This window comes from Mustela lutreola, chromosome 17, assembly GCF_030435805.1.
Source record: "Mustela lutreola isolate mMusLut2 chromosome 17, mMusLut2.pri, whole genome shotgun sequence".
Lineage (NCBI taxonomy): Eukaryota > Metazoa > Chordata > Mammalia > Carnivora > Mustelidae > Mustela > Mustela lutreola.
Window position 1 is genome coordinate 21,851,125 of NC_081306.1, and position 24,579 is coordinate 21,875,703.

Genomic DNA, 24,579 nt, shown 5'->3' on the forward strand with positions numbered 1-24,579 from the left:
AACATCTGGCTAGTTTAGTCTTCTCAATTTTTTTTTTTGTTGTTGTTTCTTATTCCATCATTTGCTCTCTTTGAATTTATTATTTCTTTTCTTCTCTGTACTCTTCACTTCTCTCTGCTTTTTCTCCCTCCCTCAGCTGGAAGCACAGGTCATTGGTTTTAAGGCTTTCTTCTTTCCTAACGTAGTGTTTCAAAGCTGTATGTTTCCCTCTGGGCACCGCAGTAGCAGCATATGAACATTTCAAGTCTGTTTTTTCATTGCTGTCCAACTAAAAAAAAAAACTCTTTGTAATTCCTTTTTGACCCATAAGCTATTCAGAAGTGTGGTGTTGAACTTCTGTGTGGATTTTCTAGGTATCTTTTCATAATCGAGTGGTAATTTAACTCTTCTGCTATGTGATGAGGAGCCTGGCTCATGGCTGAGACTGTACAGGTGAGGCAGGAATTAGCGTGGGAAGGACCCGGAATCTGCCTCCTCACCAACACAGCAGACTCACTGGCAGGCTCTGTCTAAGGTGCCTGGCACTGGAAGTTAGATTCAGAGACATTAAGTAAGAGAAAGAAATAAAAGGCTTCCAGATTGGAGAGGAAGAAGTAAAATGATCTGTTTGCAGAAGACATGATCTTATATGCAGAAAACTCTATAAAGACGCCACAAAGAAGCTGTGAGAACCAATAAGTAAATTCAGCAAAGGAGCAGGATGTAAAGTCAACACACAGGAATCAGGGGCATTTCTAAGTACAATGAACAAATCTGAAAAGGAAACTACAGGAACAACCCCACTTACCATTGCATCCAACAATAAAATACTTAGGGATTAACTTAATCAAGGAAGTGAAAGACTTGTAGAATGAAAGTTGTCAAACACCACTGAAGGAAAGTAAAGAAGAGGGAAATCCATGGAGACACATCCCGTGTTCATGGACTGGAAGATGTAATGCTGTTCAAACACCAGTGTCAGCCCGAGCATTCCACAGTCAGTACAGGTCCTACCAACAGAGCAATGATTTTTTTTTTTTTTTTTTTGCAGAAATAGAAAAACCCATCCTAAAATTCATACGGCATCTCAAGAAACCCTTAATAACCTCTCCCCCCAAAAAACTGTCGCAAAAGAACAAAATGAGAGAATCACACAAAAAATCACACAAAAACTTCACAACATGGGATCTGGCAATGATTTCTTTGGACGTGACACCAAGGGCACAGTAACAAAAGAAAAAATATACACGTTGGACTTCATTAAATTTAAAAATTCTGCACATCAGGAAACACTGTCCTTGGAGCAAAAAGGCAACCCATTGAATGGGATAAAATATTTGCAAATCCTGTATCTGATAAAGGACTAATACCCGTAATATAGAGAGAAGTCCTACAACTTCAGAACAATAGAAAACAGTCTGGATCAGAACTGGGCAAAGGACGCGAGGGGCACCCGGCCGGCTCAGCCAGAGACGTGTGCAACTCTTGATCTCAGGGTCCTGAGTTTGAGCCCCACCTTGGGGACAGAGGGGGCTCAATTAAAAAAAGTATTTTTAAAAAAATGCATAATAGGCATTGCTCCAAAGAAGACCTGTGAATAGCCAGTACACTCACGAGAAGATGCTTGACATCACCATCGTTAGGGAGATGCGAAGCGAAACGACAGTGATTCACCACCTCATACTCCTTAGGTCGGTGACTGCTAATAGAACAGAACAGAACACAGCAGGTACTGGGGAGCCGCGGAGAAACTGGAATTCTTGTGTGCTGTGGGAGGGAATGCAAAATGGCTCAGCACCCCTTCTTCTACGTAAATATACCCCAAAGAATCTGAAGCAGAGTCTGAAAAGATACTTGTACACCATGTTCATAATGGCATTATTCACGGTAGCTCAAGCGTGGCAGCAGCCCAAGTGTGCACGGATGAAAGGATAAACACAGCGCGTGTGAGATGTGAGATGGCACATTATGCAGCCTTAAAAAGGAAGGAAATTGTGCACTGAACCTTGAGGACCTTATGCTCAGCAGTCTAAGCCAGTCACAAAAGGACAAATGCTTCCCTATGTAACAGGAGCTGAGAGCAGCCCGAATCATGGAGACAGAAAGTGCGGCTCTGGGTGCCAGGGGCTGGGGTGCTCTCAGAAGTAAGGGACCCAGTAGAGAGACAAACTGACGGTGTAGGTGAGCAGGGCGAGTCAGGCACATGGGCTTTTGAGAATTGAGCATGGAAAGACCTGGAGCCGGGGCTGAAGGGTGAGCCTCTGGGAGGAAGAGGTTGTGTCCTTGGCTGTACAGATGGGAGGAAGAAAGAAACTCGTGACGGGAGTGAAGGGGACTTCCCTTTGGTGGCTCTCATCTTCCCAGAGCTCAGGTTCCTGCTTGAGAACAAGCTGAGGGAGAGGAGCCCGTGGGGAGTGCCAGGGACCACACTGAAGCCCGAAATAAAGAAAATCGGGCCGAACATTCATCTCAGCTCCGCCACCCAATAAAGGGCTTCTGACTTTAACCTGAAGGCTACGGGGAGCCATTGAGGGTTTTGAAGGAGGGAGGGGATATGACCAGAGCCCCGTGTTTTCGAGTGTGATCTGGCTGGAGTGTGCTGTCTTCCCAGCAGATGCCCAAGGCCTGGGGAGTCCAGACCCCAGCAGAATAGAGAGTCCTCGCTGGGGAGACAGGCAGAGAGTTGGCTCTGAACTCTGTCCCCGCAAACAGCTCCTCCTGTCCTCTGGGGTCCGCATCTGTGTGTGTCCTTTTTAGGAAGAATGAAGGTTAATTCTTCTCCCTTGCTGGACTGCAAAACCGCATTTGGGATATGGTGATAAATCAGACAACAGATCTCCTCTGTGTTGCAGTGAGGTTTCTTCACCAAAGTCATGTAATATCCGCCGCCTGAAACATAATTTCAGAGACCCTGAAACGTCCTTACTCCTTTCCCGTGGCTCAGAATGCACAGCTTCGCAGGAAAGTGGAGCAGGGCCGGGGGGGGGGGGGGGGGGCGCTGTGGGGCTGGATGGAAACCCCAGGGAAGTCGCTCTTGAGGGCTCTCACGGGCGCTCATTAAAGGGGCGTGAGGCAGACAATAAGAGAAATGGGGAAAATCTATATTATCAGTGACATAGGCTGAGGAGAAAGATAATCATTGGAGGGGACTTGGGGGGTCGAGGAGTGTGATTCTAAACAGAGTCATGAGGCCTAAGCGTGGCCAGCGCTGGCCGGGGAGGGAGCCGGAGGGCAGGAGCACAGCAGGGGACTGGAAGAGCACTGGAAATGCCACTGCCGTGATGGGACCAGGCCAAGCAAGGCCCTGCGGGCCAATCCTAGGACTTTGACTTTCTCTCGGTGGGAGGGAAGATCACTGCAGAGCCAAGCAGAAGGGTAACACAGTCATTCGGACAACCGAGCAGAGACAGGGGGTGAGTTAGCCAGCGAGTGCAGTAATCCAGGAGGGGACGGACAACAGGCCAGGGCACTAGCCAGGCGTGGAGGTGGAAGAAGGGAAGGCCCCCCCAGGGCCTGCACACCGATGGGATCTGGGCTCTGAGAGATGGAGAGGTCAGGGAGCCTCCAAGGTTTTGGCCAAGCTCCCACGAGAAAGGAGCTGTCTGTGCTGGGGGCAGTGGGTGTGGTCGCTGAGAGCAGGGGCCCCTGGTCTGCTCAGGGTGTGTACAAGCCCCATAGAGCTGGTCGGCGTCCACACCGCTGCGGAGTAGGCTCCAGGTGCAGGCCTGCGGAGTTTAGGAAGGCATCCGGGCTGCAGACACACACAAGTTCCAGCACAGGAGACTGGACGAGGTCAGGGCGTGGGCACAGGCACGTCCACGCCACAAGCAGCAGAGACCAGGAGGGCGTGGGGTCCAGGAGAACAAGGGGGCCACCATGGAAACCACCCACACCCACCCAGGCGCTCTGCACACACTGCTCACTCCTTGAGGAACCCGGTTTTTGAGGTCCATTTTCTAGATTGGACGGGGAAGGCTAAGGTCGTCCTGGCCACGTGGATGGAGGCTATGAACCGGCAGATTGAAGCTCAGACTTCGATCTCCTGACTCAGGGTCTCAGACTGTCTGCACCTCACTCCCCGCTGCTATCTCGGGGGCCCTCCGGGGAAGCAAACTGTCCCGGGGCCGGGGCCAGGGCCCGTGGGGAAGGGAGGGAGGCCGGCCGGCTGGCCCGCCCGCGCCACTCACCGTACTTCCACTTGAGAAACATCGAGGACCCACAGCACTGCAGCTCCCCCTTGGCCATGATGGCCACGCGGTCCCCCAGCAGGTCAGCCTCGTCCATGAAGTGCGTGGTCAGCAGCACGGTGCGGTCGCTCTTGTGCTGCTGCAGGAGGTCCCAGATGGCCCTCCTGGAGAGGGCGTCCATGCCCGAGGTGGGCTCGTCCAGCATCAGCACCTGCGGGCAGAGTGGCGGCTGCTGGGGGTGGGGGCAGAGCGGGGTCGCGGGCCGGGGCTGGCTGTGCAGGAGGCCCTGTGAGGCTCCGGTTTGGGAAGATGTAGCTGTCCCCACGCTGGCCGGACCGCTCTGCCGGTGTCCGGGGGCTGTAGCCAGCCCAAGCCACATGGGGGCTGGAGCCCCAGGCCCCAAGTGGCCGTCCCCGTGCATGGCCTCCCGCCCGCCTACCTTGGAGCCCGCTATAAGGGCGATCCCAATGGAGAGCTTGCGCCTCATGCCCCTGCTCAGGAACCGGCTCAGGGTGTCCTGCTTGTCCTCCAGGCCGAGCATGTGCAGCATCCGCTGGACTTCCTCGGGGCACTTCCGATGGGACAAGCCCTTCAGCTGCGAGAGTGGGGACGGAGAGGTCCGGCAGGGGCTCCTGGGGCGGGGTGGCCTGTCCAGTCCGTGAGGAGCCTGGCCTCCGTGTTGTCCCCTTCCCACCTCCCCGGTAGACGCCCACCATCCAGCCAGCACTTTGTTAGCATATACGTAAACTCGGCACAAGAGGCTTACTACCTTCAGGGAAAGGGATGCGCAAAAGGCTTTTGTATTTTGAACCGCGTGAACATACATCTCATCGACACTGAGTGCAGCACGTTAAAGGATCACACAACAAGACCTAACGGGAGGTGTCCCCAGGAGGCTCAAGGGATAAAAAATCTGTGTTGCGTAATGAAGAGTCTGGTCGGCCTCTGTCCCCAGCTACTGGGAGGGACCTCTAAATCCTTGGTGTGATGGGGTGCCCTGGTTATTCACCTTGTACCTGGGGCCACATCGGAGTTTATGCTAATACGTTGACTCCAGACCTGCTGGGAGTGGAGAGATGTGCCCCAGGATTCGACCGTTCAGGCCTGTGTGATGAAGCTCCGAGAGAAACTGGACACTTGCCGGTTAAGTGAGCTACCGGGTACACAGCCACGTCCCAGCCGGGCGGACACGGGCCCAGACCTCACTCTGCGTGTCTCTTTTCTTCGCTGGTCCCGATTCGTATCCTCTATAGTCAAACCGTACCCCATGCCCCCGGCCCCTTCCTGAATGTTTAGGGACTCACGTCCAGGGAGGTTTAGGGGCCTGCAGAGGCTGGGTTGGAAGGCTACAGTCTGCCCCTCCCCAAGATCGGACGCAGAGGAAACACAGCCCGCCGTCCATGAACGCACCTGAGCATAGAAAGAAAGATGCTCGGCTACGGTGAGATCTGGGAACAAGATATCGTGCTGGGGGCACCAGCCCAGGCTCCTCCGGATCTCAGCCATATCGCGAGAAATTTCATACCCCTTGATATAGGCCCATCCACCTGAAGGGGGAATAAGACCTAGGAGGAGCAAGTACAAGACATATGCCAAGGTCATGTTCCCACAGAGCACCCCGCAGACCCGGGGCTCACAGATGCCCAGTGCTCGCATCAGATGGCCTCACTCCTTGTCACAGTCAGTGACCTCCATGGACTGTGTGTTCCATGACCCTGCATGAGGACGTGTGGCAGAACAGAGACGGAGACATCTCTCCTGCTTCTGAGGAGTGCCTGTCCGGCTAGGGAACAAACACATGTGCGCACGGAAAGCAAATTACACTGTCATATGCGCCAGGCGATACTGCGGAAATGGGGTTCGCTAGAACACTTCGCCGACTGAGCCACCCGGGCGTCCCTCATGCATTAAAGTTCTTAGCAAACACGGGAAAATATAAATTCTGATTTTTTAACTGACTTTTCCACAAAATGGTCTATTGAGGTCATTCCTCCATATCCACGAAATCTACATAATTTGGGCAGGCTAATAAGATTTATGAATACATGCTCTTTATCCAATGCATGCTAATTAGTTAGTCGGTGGTTTGCAGTGTTCCCGAAGTATGAACTCGTGAGAGGACTTTGCCTTCTTTCCCCTGTATCTCCTTCCTCTATGTCAACCTAAGCAGATTCGGGGCGCCTGGTTGGCTCAGTGGGTCCAGCTCTTGGTTCCAGCCCAGGTCATGGTCTCAGGGCCGCGCCCAGCGGGGAGCCTGCGACGCTCTCTCTGCCTGTGCCCCTCCTTGTGGGAAGAGACGCGCAGAGCCGGGTGCCAGCCCCTGGATCGTGTATGAGACCTACTTCCCCAGACGGGAAGAGCCACCGATGCCCTCTCCCAAGTACGGGGTCACGTGAACCACCAGACACACTACAGACGGTAAAACAAGGAAACAGAGAGTGCTTCATATTACACGGCGGTGAGCTCTGAGGAAGGCCGACAGAGGCTCTCAGGGCGGGTGGAAGGCTCTATTCCTTGAGGGGCCGGCCGGCACAGGTACCTGCCAGCATGCAGCACAGGGTGGTTTTGCCGGCTCCGCTGTGTCCCAGAAGGACGGTGATCTGCCCCTGGTACAGATTCAGGGTCAGATCTTTGATCGCTCTGTGGCTGTCCCTTCCCGTGTCATACACCTGTGGAAGAGTCAGCGTGTGACCGACTCCCTAACGGGCCCGGGGCATTCCTGAAGCATCTATGACCCACATCAAGTCCCAGGGAAGCCGGTCCGTTGGGGGGAATCCAAGTGGGAATGTGGACAAGAGCCCTTCTTTCGGGGCGTAGCTGCCCGGGGCTGCCGGGGAGCCTGATGGGGGTGCCATGCCGGGGGTGGGGGTCTCTCCCCGACACCCACGCCACAGAGGCCAGGGCTCGAGGATGCAGGGCTCAGAGCTTGGCAGGGAGTGTTCTCCCTGCTTCTCCAGCCACACCTTGCCCCGCATGACATGGTAAGCTCTTGGGAAATCGTGCCAGAACCACGTGTCTGCAGACAGCCTGTTTGGTGAGCAGAGGGGAGATCCCTGCTCTCGGAAGCCGCACGAGTGCCTAGCTGTTCCCGCTACTGCCATGTGTGAAGGAGCTGGAGCCATCCCCCGAGTCATGAATCCCCTGGGCTACGATGGGACACCACCCTGTCCCCCTCCTCGGCTCTCCAGCTCCCACAGGCAGAGGAAGGCGGCACGAAGCGTGACAAGGACACCGCCTCTCCTTGGGCTCATCGCATTTGAAGAACAGAAGATGCCGAAGGAGAAAATGATGCTCTGTGGGACATGCCGGGGCACAGGGCCAATGTCCAGTCATCCTGTCCCGGGAGCGTCTGGTCACGTGGGGCTCTGCATGCAGGAAAGGCCCAGCGAGCGCTGGTCACAGACAAACACACCCCATCTGGAAGCCTGTCCCGAAAGCCAGGACAGCCAGCAACCGGGTGTGTGAACCATGGAGGAGCGGCGTGAGGGGCTGAGCTCCAGGGTATCCCTGGGCACCTGTGCTGGTGCGGTGGGGCTGGGGAGAGTGTTTTAGGAGATGCCACCAAGACCCTCCATCCTCCTCCACTCCACTGCACGACAGCAAACAGGAGACATTTCACATTCGATTCCTCTCCTGAGGACAGTGTTGCAGGAGAAAATCCCACCAGGGAAGGAACCTCTTAACCACCATCAGAATGAATCACAAGCCTCTACAAACTATTCATCAATTCTAGGAGGAAGGGTCGTGCGCTGATACCTTGTAGAGATGCTGGATTTCAATCCCCTTCACCAAACTGATGGGCTCTTCCTGAAAGAACTTGCTTTCCGCAGGTTTGCTAAGGTCCCCAATGTCTAGCACGGACCGTGTGAGGAGCAGAGACTGTCTGCGCCAGTGCGACGGCTAGACAGAAAGTCAACTGACATTAGCCTGTTCGGGTGAATCGACTGTCGTCTCCAGGAAGATAAATAGTTTGGTAAATTAAATTCTCCACAGTGCCCGCCTCCAGCCCCCCACCTTTCCTGGTATCCAGCATTTAACGGTGCCCGAAGCCAAGCAACCTGCTCGTGGACTCACTACTGGTAAGCTGCGTTTTCGCCTACAGCTCATAGTCCCGAGGTTGGGGCGAGCGACGGGGGGTGCACCGCACCCAGGCTCCCAGTGAGCTGGGGAAGCCGTCATGTCGGCTGACAGCCTCCCTGGCTGAGCCTGGGGAGATCCTGAGGTGGACCCTCCTGCAAGAGCCAGCAGGCAGCCACGCAGTGCCCCAGACGGGGTCACCCCCTTCAAAGACCATGGACAGGCCCGCTGGTGGGGCTGTGGGAACACTGCACCCGCAGGTGACCCCACTTTGTAAGGACACAGTGACTCTGAGAAGTTGTTGGGGTCGCCAAGAAAGGGGGAGAGGAGGCAGTGGTGTCCCGTGTAGACTTTCAGGGCCTGACATGGGGGTGGGCACACCAGGACATCGCAGACACGCCTGTAAGGGACTCTGCATGGGACACCTGCTGGGGCAAACATCAGAGACACTGAGATGCGTTCATCACACTCCCTTGGCGACCACAGCTGATAGGTTTGGGGTGAATCCAGGTTCAAGAATCTGGCTTCGATTTCTTGGGATTTGAGATTTCTATCAGGACACCACTGAGATGGCTGAGGGTACGGGGTGGGGCCCTGTAAAAGGGTCTAACATGGCCTATGGAACAACAGCACCGGTACTCACCATGACAAAGAAGTACCACGGCTTAGGGACACCATATTCGCCCAGGAGGATGGCCTCCACGTACCAGGCCACCACGCTGTACAAGACGGCGTCCAACAGCAGCAGCAGCAACACCTGGCAGAAGTTAAACTCCCCGCTCACGCTGCCGATAGTTTTCCACTGCATACCCGTGCCTGAGCCAAAGGAAGGACGGTGTCACTGCACGGAAGCCAAACTGCTCCCCTCATACCGCTGGTGACCAGGCCGCTGGCAGGACTGGACTGCCTGGGAGTCAAGGGACGGGCACTGGGAAGGGGAAAGGGAGCGTCGCGGGCTCTCCAGTGAGATAAGCTACTTTCAGGATTGCCAGAAGTGCTAGTGGTTTCCTTAGGCCAAGAAGGGGGTTCTCCATGCGTCAGCACCTGGTAGCCCGTTGTCTTGCTGGGCTAATTCTCACTCCAAGTGAGGTCAGGGTAGTTACCTCCTTACTCTGCAAGCTTGCGTTCTCATTCCCCCTGTGTGGATTACCGGCCCGGCCCCGGGGACCAGCGTCCCGGGAGCAAGCGTCTGGTGCCAACCGTGATCATAGGGGCTCCCGTTCTGCGCGCTGAACCTGGCCCCATACTGTTGATTCACCATCCGCGCAGGGCCTCATGCACACCTACTCCCGGAACAGGGAAGGGACAGAGGAAGGGCTCGGAACCGGTTCCAGGACTCCAGGGGTGGGAAGTGATCTGTGTGATGCGAAGTGCCAAATCTAAGTGCCAGCTGACAAAGCTTCTCCTTTCGAGCCTCCGAGATACAGAGCGTCTGCTGCCACCTGGCAGGCTCGTGGTGGCGGAACCGCCAACACAGCAGGAGAGACTCGAGGTGGGGGGGCTAGTGCACAGATGGGCCAGGTCCCTGGTCTCCAATGCTTGCCGAGCGCCTGGGGATTCAGTTCTGATCAGGTGTGTTGGGGGTGGGGGGACCCCCGTGGAGGCTGCATTTCCAAACCCGATGGTGAGGGGGACCAGGGGCCAGAGACCCACAGGGATCCCATTCCCATGACCAGTGCGTCGACATGACTTCCCAGAGTGTCGCCATTTGCTGGCCACCCATCAGATCTCACCCGACTCGGGACAGGTTCCAAGGCTGCAGTGGCCACGGGGCACACTTGGCTCCCAAGAGGTCCATCCCTACTCAGTGCAGATCTGCGGGGTGCAGAGGGCAGATGGGCGAGTCTCCTTCCCCACCTCGGCAGTGATGGGATCACCGGTCAACTTTAGGTATTGACCGTGACCGTGTGAGCAAAGAATCACAAAACAGAGCTTTAACAAGCAATCTGAGGGAAATATCGGGGGGACCTGACCCACACCGGGGGACGGGGAGTTCAGTCACCCCAGAAATCCCCAGAGCGCATGCATGCCCCATCTCTGCCCGCCCGTGGCCGGATGTTTGCAGGCAGCCTCGGGCCCGCTCCTGCCGCTTGTCCAAGCTGACAGTCTCTCTGTACCTGGTCTCCCCACACCCCTCACATTCCACACAACTCGCCTCTCGCCAGCTCGTGACTCTTTGTTCCAAACCTTTCTTTTTCTCCCCCTTTTCTCCTTGTTCCTCCGGTTTTCACGATTCCATTTCATTTCCAACATTGATACATTATTCATACTTCTAAAAAAATGTTTTTTCGGTGTCATTGTAGGCTCTACATTATTTGTCTTTAACCAGAGTGTGTCATCAAATGACGTGGCGCGAGGCCCGTTCACAGGGTCTTCTCAGTCCTTCCCCATCCCCGCTACGATCCTACGTCTCCCTTCTGCAGGAGCTCTCAACGCTGTAGGCTTCTCCCGCTTTTGCTGTAGACACGCAGTCCTCTCTCAGAGCAAAAAACCAACAAAACAAAAATACCCCCACGAAAACCAAAGTATTTCCCATTTCCGTTGCCCCGCCCCCATCTGTTGCATCCAGACTGCTGTGCACCAGCCTGTCCTGCTGCCCCATGTCTCAGGCTCCCTGCAGTGGGGGTGGGGAGGGGCCCCGAAGTCTGCTCTCCCTTCTACAGCTTTGGGACTCAGCCAATCTCCTGCTTACTCCTTTCTCTCTCTATCTGACGCTTCTAGTCTTCCGTTGGCTCAGTACTGAATTACGGGATCGGCTCCGCATAGCCAAGCCTGAAGTTAATTATCTTTCCTTTCCTCCTGCTAAGTATTTATGCCCTCTCGGTTCTGACATTACCCCCTCAAAGAGCCCCTCTTATGTATTTTAATCTCACCTGTTCAAAATACAACAAAACACAATAAAACCTGAAGGCGTCTCTCTCAGGGCGAACCACTGGCTTTGGCTCCCGTTGAAAAGCACTTGGTTCACCTTTCGGGTCCTCCAGCTTCTCGTAAGATTTTCCTCCTGCCGTCTGCTGTGCTCTCTCTTACACTGGCGTGTCCCGTGTAGACGTCTCCTTCATATTCTTGTCTGGGATTTGCCGGGCCTCCTGGCGTCCAGTTTGGGGAGGGATCTGGGCTCTGTCTCTTCAGAAGCATTTCTCCTGCCCCATTCTCTCGTTTCCTGCGGGACCTCTGCTTAAATGGGGGCAAGCTCTCCCCACGCTTCTCTGAATGCTTTCTCAGCTCTCGTGCACATTTTCGCATCTTTTTGGTCCTCTCTGCTGCCTCCCGCGTGGTTTCTTCTAACCCAGTTCCAGGTCATAACCCTCTCCCAGCGGTTTCAAAGCCACCGCGAGCCTACCCAAACACTGCCTTTAGAGAAGAACGTATACTGAGCGTTGCTGTCTTATAATCTGAGCCTTGGTAATTCCGAAACGTGGGACTTTTCTGCTGGCTCTCACCCGCGGTGGCTTATTGCCTTGGGTTTTTAATTGCTTTCTACTGTGTTGCGTTTTGCCCTGGAGAACGCGTCTGGGAGGATTCATCGTGACGGGGATGAAAGTGCTTCTGCCAGGCACCTGAGTGGGGGCTCTGTCCTCCCAGGACCACCGGAAATCGCAACCCGCTTGAGGGTCCCTGGACGGCCCTCGCGGGGTGACCCCGGGCTGCAGCCCTGCCAGATTCTCAGGTGCAAATTTCTCCTGGGTTCTCCTCCACAATGTGTCAGCACCACAGCACCTTCCCCAAGGCCCTATCGTTTATGAGGGGTTGGGGTGAGGATGCGGGGACAGACTCCCCAGCTTCACTTCAAGAAAGCCGGTGGGGAGAAGAGAATCTCAGCTGTCAACAGAAAGTCCCCATAAAGTTCCCCTATCCACTCCCTAACATAGGAGGAGTCACAGAGACCTTATGAATTCTACATTCCCCCGTGCTCATTTCGGAAGTGTGGCCTCATCAGTGTTTTCTTAAGGACAGCCACTCACCGGCAATAAATTCTGGTCAGCTTCACACCCTTAACCCTTCACACCCTTAACCCATTGAGACCACCCTGTTAAACAGAGAAGTAAATTGGTAGGTGGTTCCAGGTCATTGGAAATTATCCCTGTTGCAGTAGGAAGACCCACAAACCAGATCCAACCTAGAACTCCCATCCCTGCTGCCGGTCCCTAAACCAGGCTGTAGCGTCTAGAACCAGAACTCGAGATAGAAGCCGATGCTGAGCCGTGAGGTCGCCATGAAGTCGCTTGCTGCAGTGTCCACGGGCGGCTTCGGGCCTCCGAGATGGGCGCCGGTTCCACCCAGAAAGCTTCCTGAGCCCAGCAGGCCCTCGGTTTGGATGTGTTAGCTGCCAGCTTCTGCGGTGGCCGTCGGCATCCTGAGGAATTCTCCCACCTCCGGAAGGTAGGACAAGCGAGCCTGTGAGGGTGCGCTTCCCAGAGTGGAGCTTACGAGGCCCCCAGGCTGCCCCCAAGTCTGTGCGCGAGGAACGTGTCATCTGCGAATGGCCCTCCGTTATCTGCAAAGTTCTAACGTGCTCACCGACTCAGCTCTGTCTTCTCCATGTAACTACATAGGCTTGTAATTGCAAAGTCGTTACTGGCTTTAGCTGGGCTCCCAAACCACTGAGAGCCGTGTGGTGTGAACCGTGTCCTACCACCCACCGTGGTTGCCAGGGTGTTGCAAGCGCTCCTGAGGCTGAAAGAAGCTGCCTGTGAGGGCCTTGCAGAAACGCAGGTCCCCTGGCCCCTCTGAGCTTCAAGGTCACCCCCCACTCCGCGGGAAAGAGAGGGCTCACCTTTTATCTCAAACGTGGAGATTAATTGGACCCCCTGTGCCATGGCCACGTTGGAGAGCAGACAGAAGACCAGCTTTTGGAAGTGCGTCCTCTGGGGGTAGCTGAACGTGAAGTACAGGTACGGGAGGTACGTGAAGAAGAAGCTGATGCCCCCCGCGGCAGCTGCGACGTGGGCTGCGGGAAGACACGGCAGCGGCCATCAGCCACACGCCAGGTGGCCCAGGCCCCTTCCTGCCTCAGCTGGGCAGGGGGGCGGCGGATCTGCGGGGGCCTTGTTGTCCCAGAAGGGAAGCAGCCTTTTACGGACTCTGTGCTTCCACTCTTGGAAAGGCTAAGGGCACCTGCGGCACTACCGGCGGGCATGGATCCGTAAGGGCACAGGTCTGTGTCTGCCGCAGACAGCATGGACAGCGTCTCCTACAGCCCGAGCCCTCCCTGCACAGATGGTGGCCTACAACGCAGCCCCCAGCCCAGCAGCCTACCGACAGCCCCTCACAGAGCCTTCACACCCTCCCTGCTGGCAGAGGAGGAAACGGAGGCTCAGCCACAGTAAGTACATGTGTGCAGGGTCGTGCAACTCGGGAAGCACCGTCAGGGTCTCGGGGTTTTCCCGGCTGTGGGCACAGCCCTCCGGACTGGGAGATGAGCCAGGCCGACCACAGGCTGGGAGACGAGCTCGGGTGCGATGCCGATGTTCAGCTCCTGGGAAGTGGAGAGTGTAGGAGCCGGGGAGGTGAGGATGGCATCCACGAAGGAAAGCGCCCCGTTGAGGCTCCAGACGGCCCTGCCCGAAGCCGGCTTCATGAACCATGGCTGACCTTCGATCTTGTCGACGTCTCTGAGTTTCAGGTTCTCCGTTTGTAACAGGCCTTAAGAACTGCTAATATTTATTAAGCTTTTGCTCTGTACCCAGTACTGTTCTCAGCACTTTCCCTGTAATATCCCATTTAATCCTCATAACAGAGTCACAAATACTGTGGCTTTCCCATTTCCCAGAGGGGGAAACGGATGCACTGTCTGTGTGGACTTGCTCAAGGTCAGGGTCCGCACAAAGAGCCCCGTGAGGCCAGCACAGCTGTCAGCCTCGGTGCGGAGGGGAGAAAGGCTGTGGTCCATTGCGGGTCGAGAAGAGGTTCCAAAGTGCTGTCTCAGAGAGGTGAGAGGCAAACTGACCATGGGACGTGGGTGGGTTGCAAGGCCAGGGGACCTCACTGAGACCCGGAAAACAGTCTGCTCAGGGGAGACTTTTTCTCCAGCCAAGTCCCCCTGCTCAGGTGTAGGTGCAGGGGAGCAGGGAGCCTGGTGGGAGCCGGGCTGAGAACCTGCAGCGCCAGCTCAGTGGACAGGTGTAAGTTTAAGGAGTCAAAGTCATGATGGGTCCCAGGATCGGAGCGGCTGGGGAAGCCGGCCAGGCACACGGTGGGGTGACGGCTAGTGGAGCAGCGTTAGGGGCGACGATCAGGTGTCTCAATGGGGGTCAAAGAATTACTGGGAGGGGCAGGTGTGAGAGGGAAGAAGCTAAACAGGGAGATGAGGGGCCAAGAATGAGGTGTTTGGGGCAAGGCGTTACTGGCAAGGCTGAGGTTTAGAGAATGAAGCACTCCAGCGAGTGTGGAAGGGGACAGGCAGCAGCAGAGTCCTGGGTAAGAAGGAGTGTGGTCTAGTCGGATGACACCCTCCTGGTCAAAGTGTCTGAGTGCTCTGAGCAGGGAGGGCAGAGGCGTGGTCTGGAGGCAGCAGGCAGGAGTGGGGAGACACCTTCCCACCCGCAGCCTGGCGGGGGGGGGGGGGTCCTGGGTGGCAGCGCTAGCATCCTTCAAAGATCCCCAGGGAGGCATTTCCTGGGGCCCCGTTATAAATCACAGATTTTTGGGGAGGTGTTTTAAGCTTCAATTTTAATTTGATTTTAATTTTAATTGTTTTCTCGATTTCCTTTTTGGAGCGTTCACTGCTAGTGTCTAGAAACACAACGGTTTTCTACGTGTTCATCTGTAGCCTGCAAACTTGCTGAGCTTATTTAATGGCTCTAAAAGTTGCTATTGTGGATTCTTAAGGGTTTTCTCTATATAAGATCGTGTCATATTTGCATGGAGAGAGTTTTGCTTCTTCCTCTCCAGCTGCCTTTTCTGTTTCACTCTTAATTGCTCTGCCTAGAACCTCCTGTACATTGCTGAGCGGCAGAGGGGCGAGTGGTCATCTTATCTTTTTCCCGATCTTATGGGGAACGCTTCCAGTTGTTCAGCATTGAATCTGAGGTTAGCGATAGGGTTTTTGTGAATGCTCACTGTCGGTCGAGATACTTCCTTTATATTCTAGTCTGTTAAGTGTTTTTATCATGAAAAGCACTGGATTTTGGGCGCCTGGGTGGCTCAGTGGGTTAAGCCGCTGCCTTCGGCTCAGGTCATGATCTCAGGGTCCTGGGATCGAGTCCCGCATCGGGCTCTCTGCTAAGTAGGGAGCCTGCTTCCTCCTCTCTCTCTGCCTGTCTCTCTGCCTACTTGTGATCTATCTCTGTCAAATAAATAAATAAAATCTTTAAAAAAAAAAAAAAGAAGAAGAAGAAAAGCACTGGATTTTGTCCCATGCTTTTTCAGTATCATTTGAGACAAATAAAAGTGAATAAAATTGTGTTTATTTTTTCCTGCATCCAAAGTAGTGTGTTAAATATATTGTTTTTCATATGTTGAATTATTCTTTTTTTTAAGCTTTTTATTTTAATTCGAGTATACTTAAAATACAGTGGTGATTATCCTTGTATCCTTGGTATAAATCCCCCTTGGCATGGTGTGTAATCATTTAACTATGCTGTTGGTTTAGTTTGCCAGTATTTTGTTGAGGACTTTTTACATCTTTCTTTATAAGGAATACTGGTGTGTAGTTTTACTGGTCTGCTGTCTTTCCTGGTTTGGGTATCCAGATAATGGTATCCTACAGAATGAGTCTGGAATATCTGTGTTCTTATTTTTCAATTCTAAGTTTTCTTTCATTTATTCTGTGGACTGTCTTTCTACTTTCTTGATGGTATCCTTTGAAGCACAAAAGTTTTTAATATTGATTTAATCCAATTTATCGAGCCTCTTCCTTATGGCTTATGCTGTTGGTGTCATGTCTGAGAAAACACCGTCTAACCCAAGATCACAAAGATTCATGGCTGAATTTTCTTTTAAAGGTTTTGCAGTTTTAGCTCTTACCTTTGGGTTTATAAGCAACTTTGAGTTAATTCTTACGTACCGTGTGAGGCGGAGGTCCAACGTCATCCTTGTGTGTGTACACACGCAGCTGGTCCAGCTCTCTTTGTTGAAAAGACTAAACCTGCCCTGCTGAATTGTCCCAGCCCCTTCGTCAAAAACCGGTTGATCGCGAACTCTGCAGCGGCGCTACATTCCTGATCCCACTTGTGACTCTTGCTGCTATTTGCTCTCTAGTCTGGTCTTGCTTTGCTGTGCATCTGACCTCTCTGGTTTTGCCTTTTCTTTCCAGCCCTCTGCTTCCTTCTTGTGCTTGAACACAAGTTCAGTATTTTGGGTTTTTGTTTTCAGCACCATGTTAGCCTTAACTTTGAAGTACGCTTTGATACTCGTGCTCCAGGGTCCCCACATAATTCTCTTGCTCGACCCCGACTCCAGCCATGCTTGTCCTGGAGCTACTGCGGGAGTGGGGGGGGACTTGGTATAGCGTTCAAATCAGGAGACAGCGTCCAGGCGCAGTCAACCTCCCAAGGAACACACTCCCATCTTGGCGGAGTCGGTATTTGCCAGGACCCACATATTAGACTATTACAACGTGATGTTTGATGTAAAATATTCACAGATGTCAAGAGTAAACTGCCTGGCTTCATTTATAACATATTTTGATTTTTGCCCAAGTTCTCGTAAGCCCTCTTTCTGTCACCAGCTGCTGGACCCACCCTCCATGAATGTTTTTACCTCTGCCTCTCTATTGGAATTCTCCCATACTCTGACTTTGACCCCATTTCCTGTTATTTGTGTCCCTAGTAGTTCATTGATTCTCCCAATAATTTTGTTTTATTTTAGAGATTTTATTTATTTATTTGACAGAGATCACAAGTAGGCAAAGAGGCAGGCAGAGAGAGGGGGAAGCAGGCTCCCTGCTAAGCAGAGAGCCTGATACAGGGCTCGATTCCAGGACCCTGGGATCACGACCTGAGCCAAAGGCAGAGGCTTTAACCCACTGAGCCACCCAGACGCCCCTGATTCTCCCAATAATTTTAGAGGTAATACCCCTCCTGACAGGACCGAAGTCCCAGGAATTCTATTCTTACTGTGGTGTCCTGGAAGCTACCCTACCTTTGTGCCCAAGTCACAACCAAGATCTGGGAAACCATCAGCACTGATGCCTGACCCCTCATCTCCGTCCAATGTGGGACTTAACCATTTGCATCCCTCTGAAACGACATTGAGAAGCCAAACAGCAGAAAAACATACCTACCTGAGCTGGTTCCCTAAGCCTTTGATGGGGCATGGAATTAGCCCATTGTTACAGTAAGTGCAGAGGTGACAACCTGGCTTTGGAGGCACGATAATTCATGCCGTGGGTGACCCAAAGAGCGGCGCTGCCAGAAAGAGAAGTCATGAACACCCTCCCTGACAGCCAGCGGCGTCGGGACTCACCTTTTTGAAAGAATGTGCTGATCATGAATGCAAAGAAAATGGTGGCCGTAGCAAAGCATAGTAGAAAAACGAATATCAAACTAGGGTCGCTGTTTCTGAACACCGTCACACCGTTCACCTGCGAGGCAGCCACAGGCGGGCGCCATTTTTACATGGAGGGAATGGGAAGACACGAAATACCCGTTAACAAGGCAGGAATTAAACACACACACACACCGAAAACACACGAGATGATCCTAATTAAACAACACATGCCGATTTTTGGGAGGCAGACTTTGGTCCGGTGTCCATCATCATTTACAGATGATGCCTTGTCCGTGCACCGTTCTTTAAAGAAGGCACAAGTCTGAATGCAGGGTGAATCTCTTGCTGTCATGAGGGACTTTATCGCATTGGTCACTGTCACTATTACAGAGGACTACAGTATTCCTTTTGGTAGCTTACGTCTGTCTCCTCTTTTTGACACTTCCTGGCCATTTTCTTTGTTTTACGTGTTGTGCTGTGTGGCTGGGTTTTCTTGCCTTCCCTTACCCGAAGGGCCCCAACGTTGGCAATTTAGAAGGTAGATTTTCATACATCCACATGGGGGATGATAATTTAGTCCTTGAATGGAAGTTAGCAAATCGGAATCCTGAATTTCAACAGTAGCGTGGAAGGAAAATTTAACAAGGTAGCAGGGGCCTGAGAGACATCCTCATCTCTTCCAAGAACTGTTTTCAACTCTGCGTAGAGTGCAAAATGTGCCATGTCTTAAAGTTTCTGAAACATATCTCTCGGAATTCCACTTTCCTAATGAAACTAACCATGCCCGTGGCCAGCCCTTGCAGACCCGAGAGTGGAAGGAGGGTCAGGCTCTCCCGGGCAGTGCAGGTTCTGCGCCTGAGCCCCACCAAGCTGCGGTACCACTAGCTGTGTGCTCGCCGGGGGCCGAGCCTCAGCACACACCCCCGGCCCCCCTCTGCACCGCTGAGCACCTCCCGGGGCCCGGAGACGCATACCTGCGTGCAGAAGAGGACGGTCATGAGAGAGACGGCGATAAGGGCAGAGATGAAGAATGTGAGGAACCAGGCGGCCCAGTGCTGCCGGCTGCTCGCCCCCATCATGCACATGTACTCCTGCGGAAAGCAGAAGAGCTAGCGGTCTCACGAGTTCGGCTGAGACGCCCACCACCCCTGCGCAGCCGGCCTCGGTCTAGAGCACGCTGTATGCGCCAGCACGCAGAGCAAACAGCCACGGCAGGTGTGGCCAGGCAGGGTCCCTGGAAGCTATATCTAGGCACAGTCACAAGAATCCGCCAAAGGGGAAGAAAATTAGAGAGTAAGAAGGTCGATGGCCTCCAAAGAGAGAACCGTGAGGAGAGAAGTCACGGGAGCGAGGACAGCAGGGAAACCGGCGGGAGCAGCCCTGTGCCCGGCGGGGCCTCCCGGCAGAGGGCTCCTAGCTACAGCGGCAAAACAGCAAGCTGCTCCCAGGGGGTCACTCCCCTCCTGTGCGTTTCTCAGGGAGCCCCTCAGCAAGCCCCTCCCGATCGGTGCCCCTGCCCGAGCCCCAAAGCAAGGGCTCACATCGTCACAACAGATGGGGTCGCCTCAGTGATGAGCGGGTCCAAGGACAGAAGACCGTCCACCAGCCAGCTCCCCTTGGAGGCCCCTATGAGGCCTTGGCAACCTCTGCCCTGCCTTGGCCTCACCCCGCTCGGGGCATTTCTCATGCGGCAGAGGCTCGCGTCCCACGCCGGCCCGGTTACCTTCAGCCTCTTCTCCTTCTCCCGGGCCACGGAATTGATGATGATGAGCTCGAGGCAGAGGAAGCTGAGCGTGAGCAGGAGAGGGAACTCGCTCTGCAGGACCAGCAAGAACGTGTCCTGGATGTGGGCTCCGTGCGGGAACTGCTTCACCAGCACTGTGAGATCCTGGAACATCTGGGCGGTGGCATTGTGGGCGTGGTGCCGCATGATGGCCTTGTCCAGCGCATGCTGTAGGGTCAGGAAGCCTTCCTTGCTGTATCCTGAATGAGAGCAGAGCGCACACTGGGCATGAGACACCCAGGAAGACCCACGTGGCAGGACACCCGATGAGTCAGACGGTCGTGGCTAACGGGTCATGAAGGCATGCCGACGGGGGGGGGGGGGGCGACAGGCTTCCCCCCTTCCTGCTGCTGCGTGGAAGGAGGAGCAGAGTCGCCACAGCCCCCATGGCTGTGATTGGCACAGAGACCAATCACAGAGACCGGGGCAAAGGTGTCCCGAGGAGACAAGGGATGTGCCCCACAATGCTCTCGTGTGATGGGCCCACAGCCCCTCTGCTCGGGGCTCGGGCTCCCGGGAAAGGGGGCCCGCTCTGCACTTCCAGTCATCCAAGACGCATGGCATGGTTCAGTTCAAAGCACTTGGGAGACACGGTGCCCCTCCCCAACTATGACCTGTCTCTGAGCGGTCACCACTGTGTTCCGAGGGTAACGGGCATCGGCGTTTGCTGCCAAGCCTCACAAACAGTCGTGACCGTAAGCAGCCCTTGTTCTGATACAGTGTCGTCGGTGGGCTGAGATCATCTTTTGGGAAAAGATGAAAGGTGAAGGGCAGAGACCCAGGCCTGGGGGTCTTGTAAGAGGCAATGGCCCTACCTCCAAGCGCGGTTCTGGGCCCTCCTGTGGGTAGAGGCAGGGCGGGGCGCACAGGAGTGAGGTGGAGGCATCCAAGGTCTCCCGAGGGCCCAGCCCCCCGTGGGCCCCAGATCCGGGAGGTTGAACGTGGGAGGAACACACGGTCGGTACTAAAATCCCAGGAGTGTCACGTGGTCTTGACTGCGTGTTGGAGTTTCCTCCGCAGAAGGGCTGGAAACTTTCTGGAATCACATGGGTCTGTGAGCCCTTGGTTTACACTCCCTCGCTGGCCGCTGGCCGGGCAGGCCCAGGGTGTGGGCTCGTCCCACAGTGAGGTGCGGCTTGTCGGCGCCCTGTCCTGCGAGCAGCTTGTGCCCTGCAGGGAGAGCCCCCCCCAGCCCCTGACAAAGAGGGAGCCCAGAGCTCTACGGTGACACGGGGAACGTGCGTCCTTCAGGAGGACGAGCGGGTGTCCCCAGCCTGCTGGAAGCTAAGGCAAATGTTAGTGTGCACAGAAACCTAAGGGACGCCCCCTCCTTGTTTCTGTAAAACGCTTCCTTCCTTCGCAGAGCAGTTTGGCGTCGCTGCAACACAGGGGGACGCCTCACTGCCGCTTCCTCTGATAATTTCTCCCTCATCCTCTCCCGAAACGTTCAGGGCCAGGTGGCGCGCACGCAGGCTTCCTCACCAGGGAGGCCCCCGTCGAAATGTCCGAAGGCCCGGGGCACTTGGCTAGGGTTCAGAGGGTAGCGCAGGCCTGTGCACCAGCCCTCCAGGCGCTCATGGTCGGCGGCGACCTTCAAGGCCAAGGGGCTCCTGTGCATGCTGCTCAGGCGCAGGCGGTACTTGATCTGTGGGGGGAAGGGGGACCACGGTCACCAGACCCTGACGCCCAGAGGACCCAGGACAGAGCAGCCCCGGGCCTGAAGCCGGCCCGGAGCCCCCGTGAGGAGGCCACGGTTGGGCAAGTCATGTGACCTTTTTGTGGTTTCCTCGTCAGGGAAGGGGGAGGTGTTACGGACTGTGGGGTTCAGTCGGTGACCCCAGGGCGAGCCTGGTCTACATGCTAGCCATGCGTTGCTGGCTGTGGATACGTACGTCCGTCTCTGCCTTCCAGCACCCCACGCAGGTTCTGACACTCTAGACGTGACGGTATGGCCCGACACCAAAGCTTTCCCACCCCAGACAGGAGCGCCTGCCTTCCCCTCAGACAGACAGACCTCCCACTTTGAGTCCGTGCCTGTCACCGTGGTGACTAGGACCAGTCCTTCTGGAAAATGCCTCTTCCCAGCTCCCTTCTGGGCACAAACTCATTTAAGACTCCAAGTTAGGAACTACTATTAATCCCATTATGCTGGCAAGGAAACTAAGCCCCAGAAAGGCCAGTGCCCTTCCCACAGCTAGACGGCCAGCAGTTGTGGATTGGGCTCCAGTCCGTAACCAGGCGGTTGGCACGCATGTTCCCCTCCCCTCGGAGGTAGCCTCCCCTGCACAAGGCTTCCCTTGGAAGGAGCCTGAGAACCGGAGGGGCCCCTGGGTCTAGGCTGCAAGGAGTGAAACCCGGAGGACTTACTTCCCTCCTCCGGCAGTAAGACAGTAACACAGGACAACAGAGGGACAGCTCAGGTGACAAGACTCGCTCATGGACTCACCCCCCGGGCTGGGCAGTGCCATCAGGCCGTGCCAGAGAGGCTGTCCTTACCTTCAATGGCAGGGGCTGCTTGCTGTCCCTGAAGCTGTGATCCAAGACAATTCCAGCCCACACATAGAAGCCTTTGGGATCCTGGATTATGTAATTCTCAAAGACGGGCACTGAAGAATAGCCTAGAACTGCGGAGAGAAGACCCAGCCCATGAGGGGCTGGCGGGATGGCCCACGCAGCCCACCCATTGCCGTCCTCCCTGGGCAGGGGCTCCCACTTCTCAGATGAGGGCCGCAAGCCTCACTCACTCCCTTGAGCCTTCTGCAAACCTGCGAGCACACGGAGGGTGGCCGCGAGCCATGCAAGGACTGGAAGGAAAGCCCTGGAACCCACAGTCAGCGCCACATTCCTCTTAGCAGGGGTCAGCCCAACACCTGGGGCAGAATACCCACGGCAATACGACAAGACAGGAGCCAGAAGCAATAAAACAGAAGCAAACGTTGAAGACCTCGACCCCAAGAAAAGATAAACTGCCTGAGCTGGGATCTTAAGGAAAGACAGAATAGAAATGCTTTCCTCTTGGCGGAGGCCACTGAGGGATCCCTAGAAATGGGGTGGAAAACCAGCCCGGATTCAAAGCCTGAATGTTTTGGGAGCAGGAGGGCTGCCCACTGAGAAAGGCCCAAAGCGGGCAGGAGGGCTTCTGACCCACCATGTCCCACTGCAGATTTAAAAAATATATATATTCTATTTATTTCAGAGAGAGAGAGAGAGAGAGAACAAGCAGGGGGAGCTGCAGAGGGAAAGGGAGAAGCAGGCTCCCCGCTGAGCAGGGAGCCCGATGCGGGATTCAATCCCAGGAACCTGGGATCACGACCTGAGCCAAAGGCAGACAGCCAACCCACGGAGCCACCCAGGCGCCCCTCCGGCTGTAGACTGATCTCGAATTCATCCACACAGCTCCGTGTCTGCCTATGTGTCCAGCGCCCTCCCCGGCCTTCTCCTGAATGTCTGTGAAGACCACGGGCCCTGGTCTTTCTTCCAGAAAACAGTCAGAGTTGGCTTTTCTAGAACAAATCAGGTAACTTCTCTTCTTAAAACCCTTCCCGGGGCACCTGGCTGGCTCAGTGGGTTGAGCCTCTGCCTTCGGCTCGGGTCATGATCTCAGGGTCCTGGGATCAAGCCCAGCATCCAGCTCTCTGCTCGGCAGGGAGCCTGCTTCCTCCTCTCTCTCTGCCTGCTTGTGATCTCTGTCTGTCAAATACATAAATAAAATCTTATTTAAAAAAAAAAAAAACCCTGGGCGGCCTTGGGAATGAGAAGGAAACCCAGGACCTGGACAAGGCCTTTGAGGCTCCTGCAGACACTCCGACCTCAGCGGGACCACTCTCCCCACTTCCTTCCTCGCTCACGGCTGCCAGCTCCCCAACCCTATGGCAGGCCCCCCTCTGGCCGTCCTCGAGCCCTAAGGTCACCCCCGTAGTTCATTTCACAATCTCACATTTGTGAAAGATACGACTGGACTGGAACGGGATTTCAGGGCGCTAGGCAAGCACAAGGCACCAAACAGCCGTCCCAGCACGCATGTCCACGGGCGGGCTTTGAAAGGAGTGTGTGCACGAGGAGTGCTCCGGGCTGCATGGGGACAGCCCCACCTTTTCACTCTGTACTTTCTGCGTTACTGAAATGCCTTTACAAAAACATATGCCATAATTAGAACTTTGGGAAATCACCTCACGTTTTGTGGACTCTGTGTTTTGAAAGGCCATGTCGGCCTCAGTGCATTCATCCATCCAGCCAATGTGTACCAAGGGGGCAGTAGGTGCCAGGCACGTGGTAGGCCCAGAGGGGAGCAGAACAGACGTGGGCCTCTGTCCTCGTGGAGCCGGAGCCCCACCAGGGATGGCAGGTGCCGCCCAGAGAGCCATTAGTGGCTGTGCGGTGAGAGAGACGGAGGCAAAGGTGAGAGACCTAAGCCCCAGCTGCTTAGCTAAGCGCCATTAAGAGGATAGGCCGGCACAGCCCTCAGGAGGCGTGTGGGGCACAGGGGAGCCTGGAGAAGGGTCTGCCTGGCTCTTCCACCTCCTGTGCAGTATAAGCAACTGGAGGGGCTGAAGCACCGGCTGGCCAGTCCCTGCTGAACTCTGAGAGATCTCCCTGGCTCCATGCAGAGACGGGACTAGAAGGGGTCAGGAGGAGAAGAGAGACCCATCGGAACACTAATTCAGAATCTCTCAAGTGTCGGGGGCACAGCTGCAGGATCCGAGTCCCCCCCAGGCTGCTCTCCCACCACCTCTGCAGACTTTCTTGGATTCGGAGACCCCGATTTGGAATCATGTCCGTGAACACCCTCTGGAGAAGGCCTCCAACTCTGGAAAAATGCCCTCCCCCGGCCCCTCCCCCATCTTCATGTCTCACCTTCAAACTCAACATCGAAGGCGTCCTGCACCATCTCCGTGACAGCCCTCAGGGCGTCGCTCTGGGACGGGATGTACGCGAGCTGGTATTTAGCCTGCATGGGGAAGTAGAAGAACGCTGGCAGCAAACTGATGTTGACGGCGGGGTGGTTCAAAGGAGGCCATTTCCTGGGCACACTGTGGACGCGAAGGTACATGGCGATCGCAGAGAACAACAGCGGCGTGAGGGCCTCGAGCACTGCGACCAGGGGCTTCCGCTTCTGCAGCA

General features: G+C 55.0%; 1 protein-coding gene across 1 annotated transcript in view; it reads right to left on the reverse strand.

Annotated features, from left to right (window-relative positions):
• LOC131820041 (ATP-binding cassette sub-family A member 17-like) overlaps positions 1–24,579 on the reverse strand; it is a 64,638-nt gene that overhangs the window by 36,473 nt on the left and 3,586 nt on the right. The window contains exons 2-15 of the mRNA XM_059155523.1: positions 24,313–24,571; positions 21,955–22,082; positions 20,941–21,103; positions 19,399–19,658; positions 18,650–18,766; positions 17,652–17,769; positions 13,021–13,194; positions 8,887–9,059; positions 7,923–8,066; positions 6,706–6,835; positions 5,577–5,731; positions 4,606–4,761; positions 4,167–4,377; positions 2,728–2,868 (exon numbers count right to left, since the gene is read on the reverse strand). Of these exons, the coding sequence (XP_059011506.1) occupies positions 2,728–2,868; positions 4,167–4,377; positions 4,606–4,761; positions 5,577–5,731; positions 6,706–6,835; positions 7,923–8,066; positions 8,887–9,059; positions 13,021–13,194; positions 17,652–17,769; positions 18,650–18,766; positions 19,399–19,658; positions 20,941–21,103; positions 21,955–22,082; positions 24,313–24,571 (2,329 nt within the window). The remainder of the gene's footprint in view (positions 1–2,727; positions 2,869–4,166; positions 4,378–4,605; positions 4,762–5,576; positions 5,732–6,705; positions 6,836–7,922; positions 8,067–8,886; positions 9,060–13,020; positions 13,195–17,651; positions 17,770–18,649; positions 18,767–19,398; positions 19,659–20,940; positions 21,104–21,954; positions 22,083–24,312; positions 24,572–24,579) is intronic.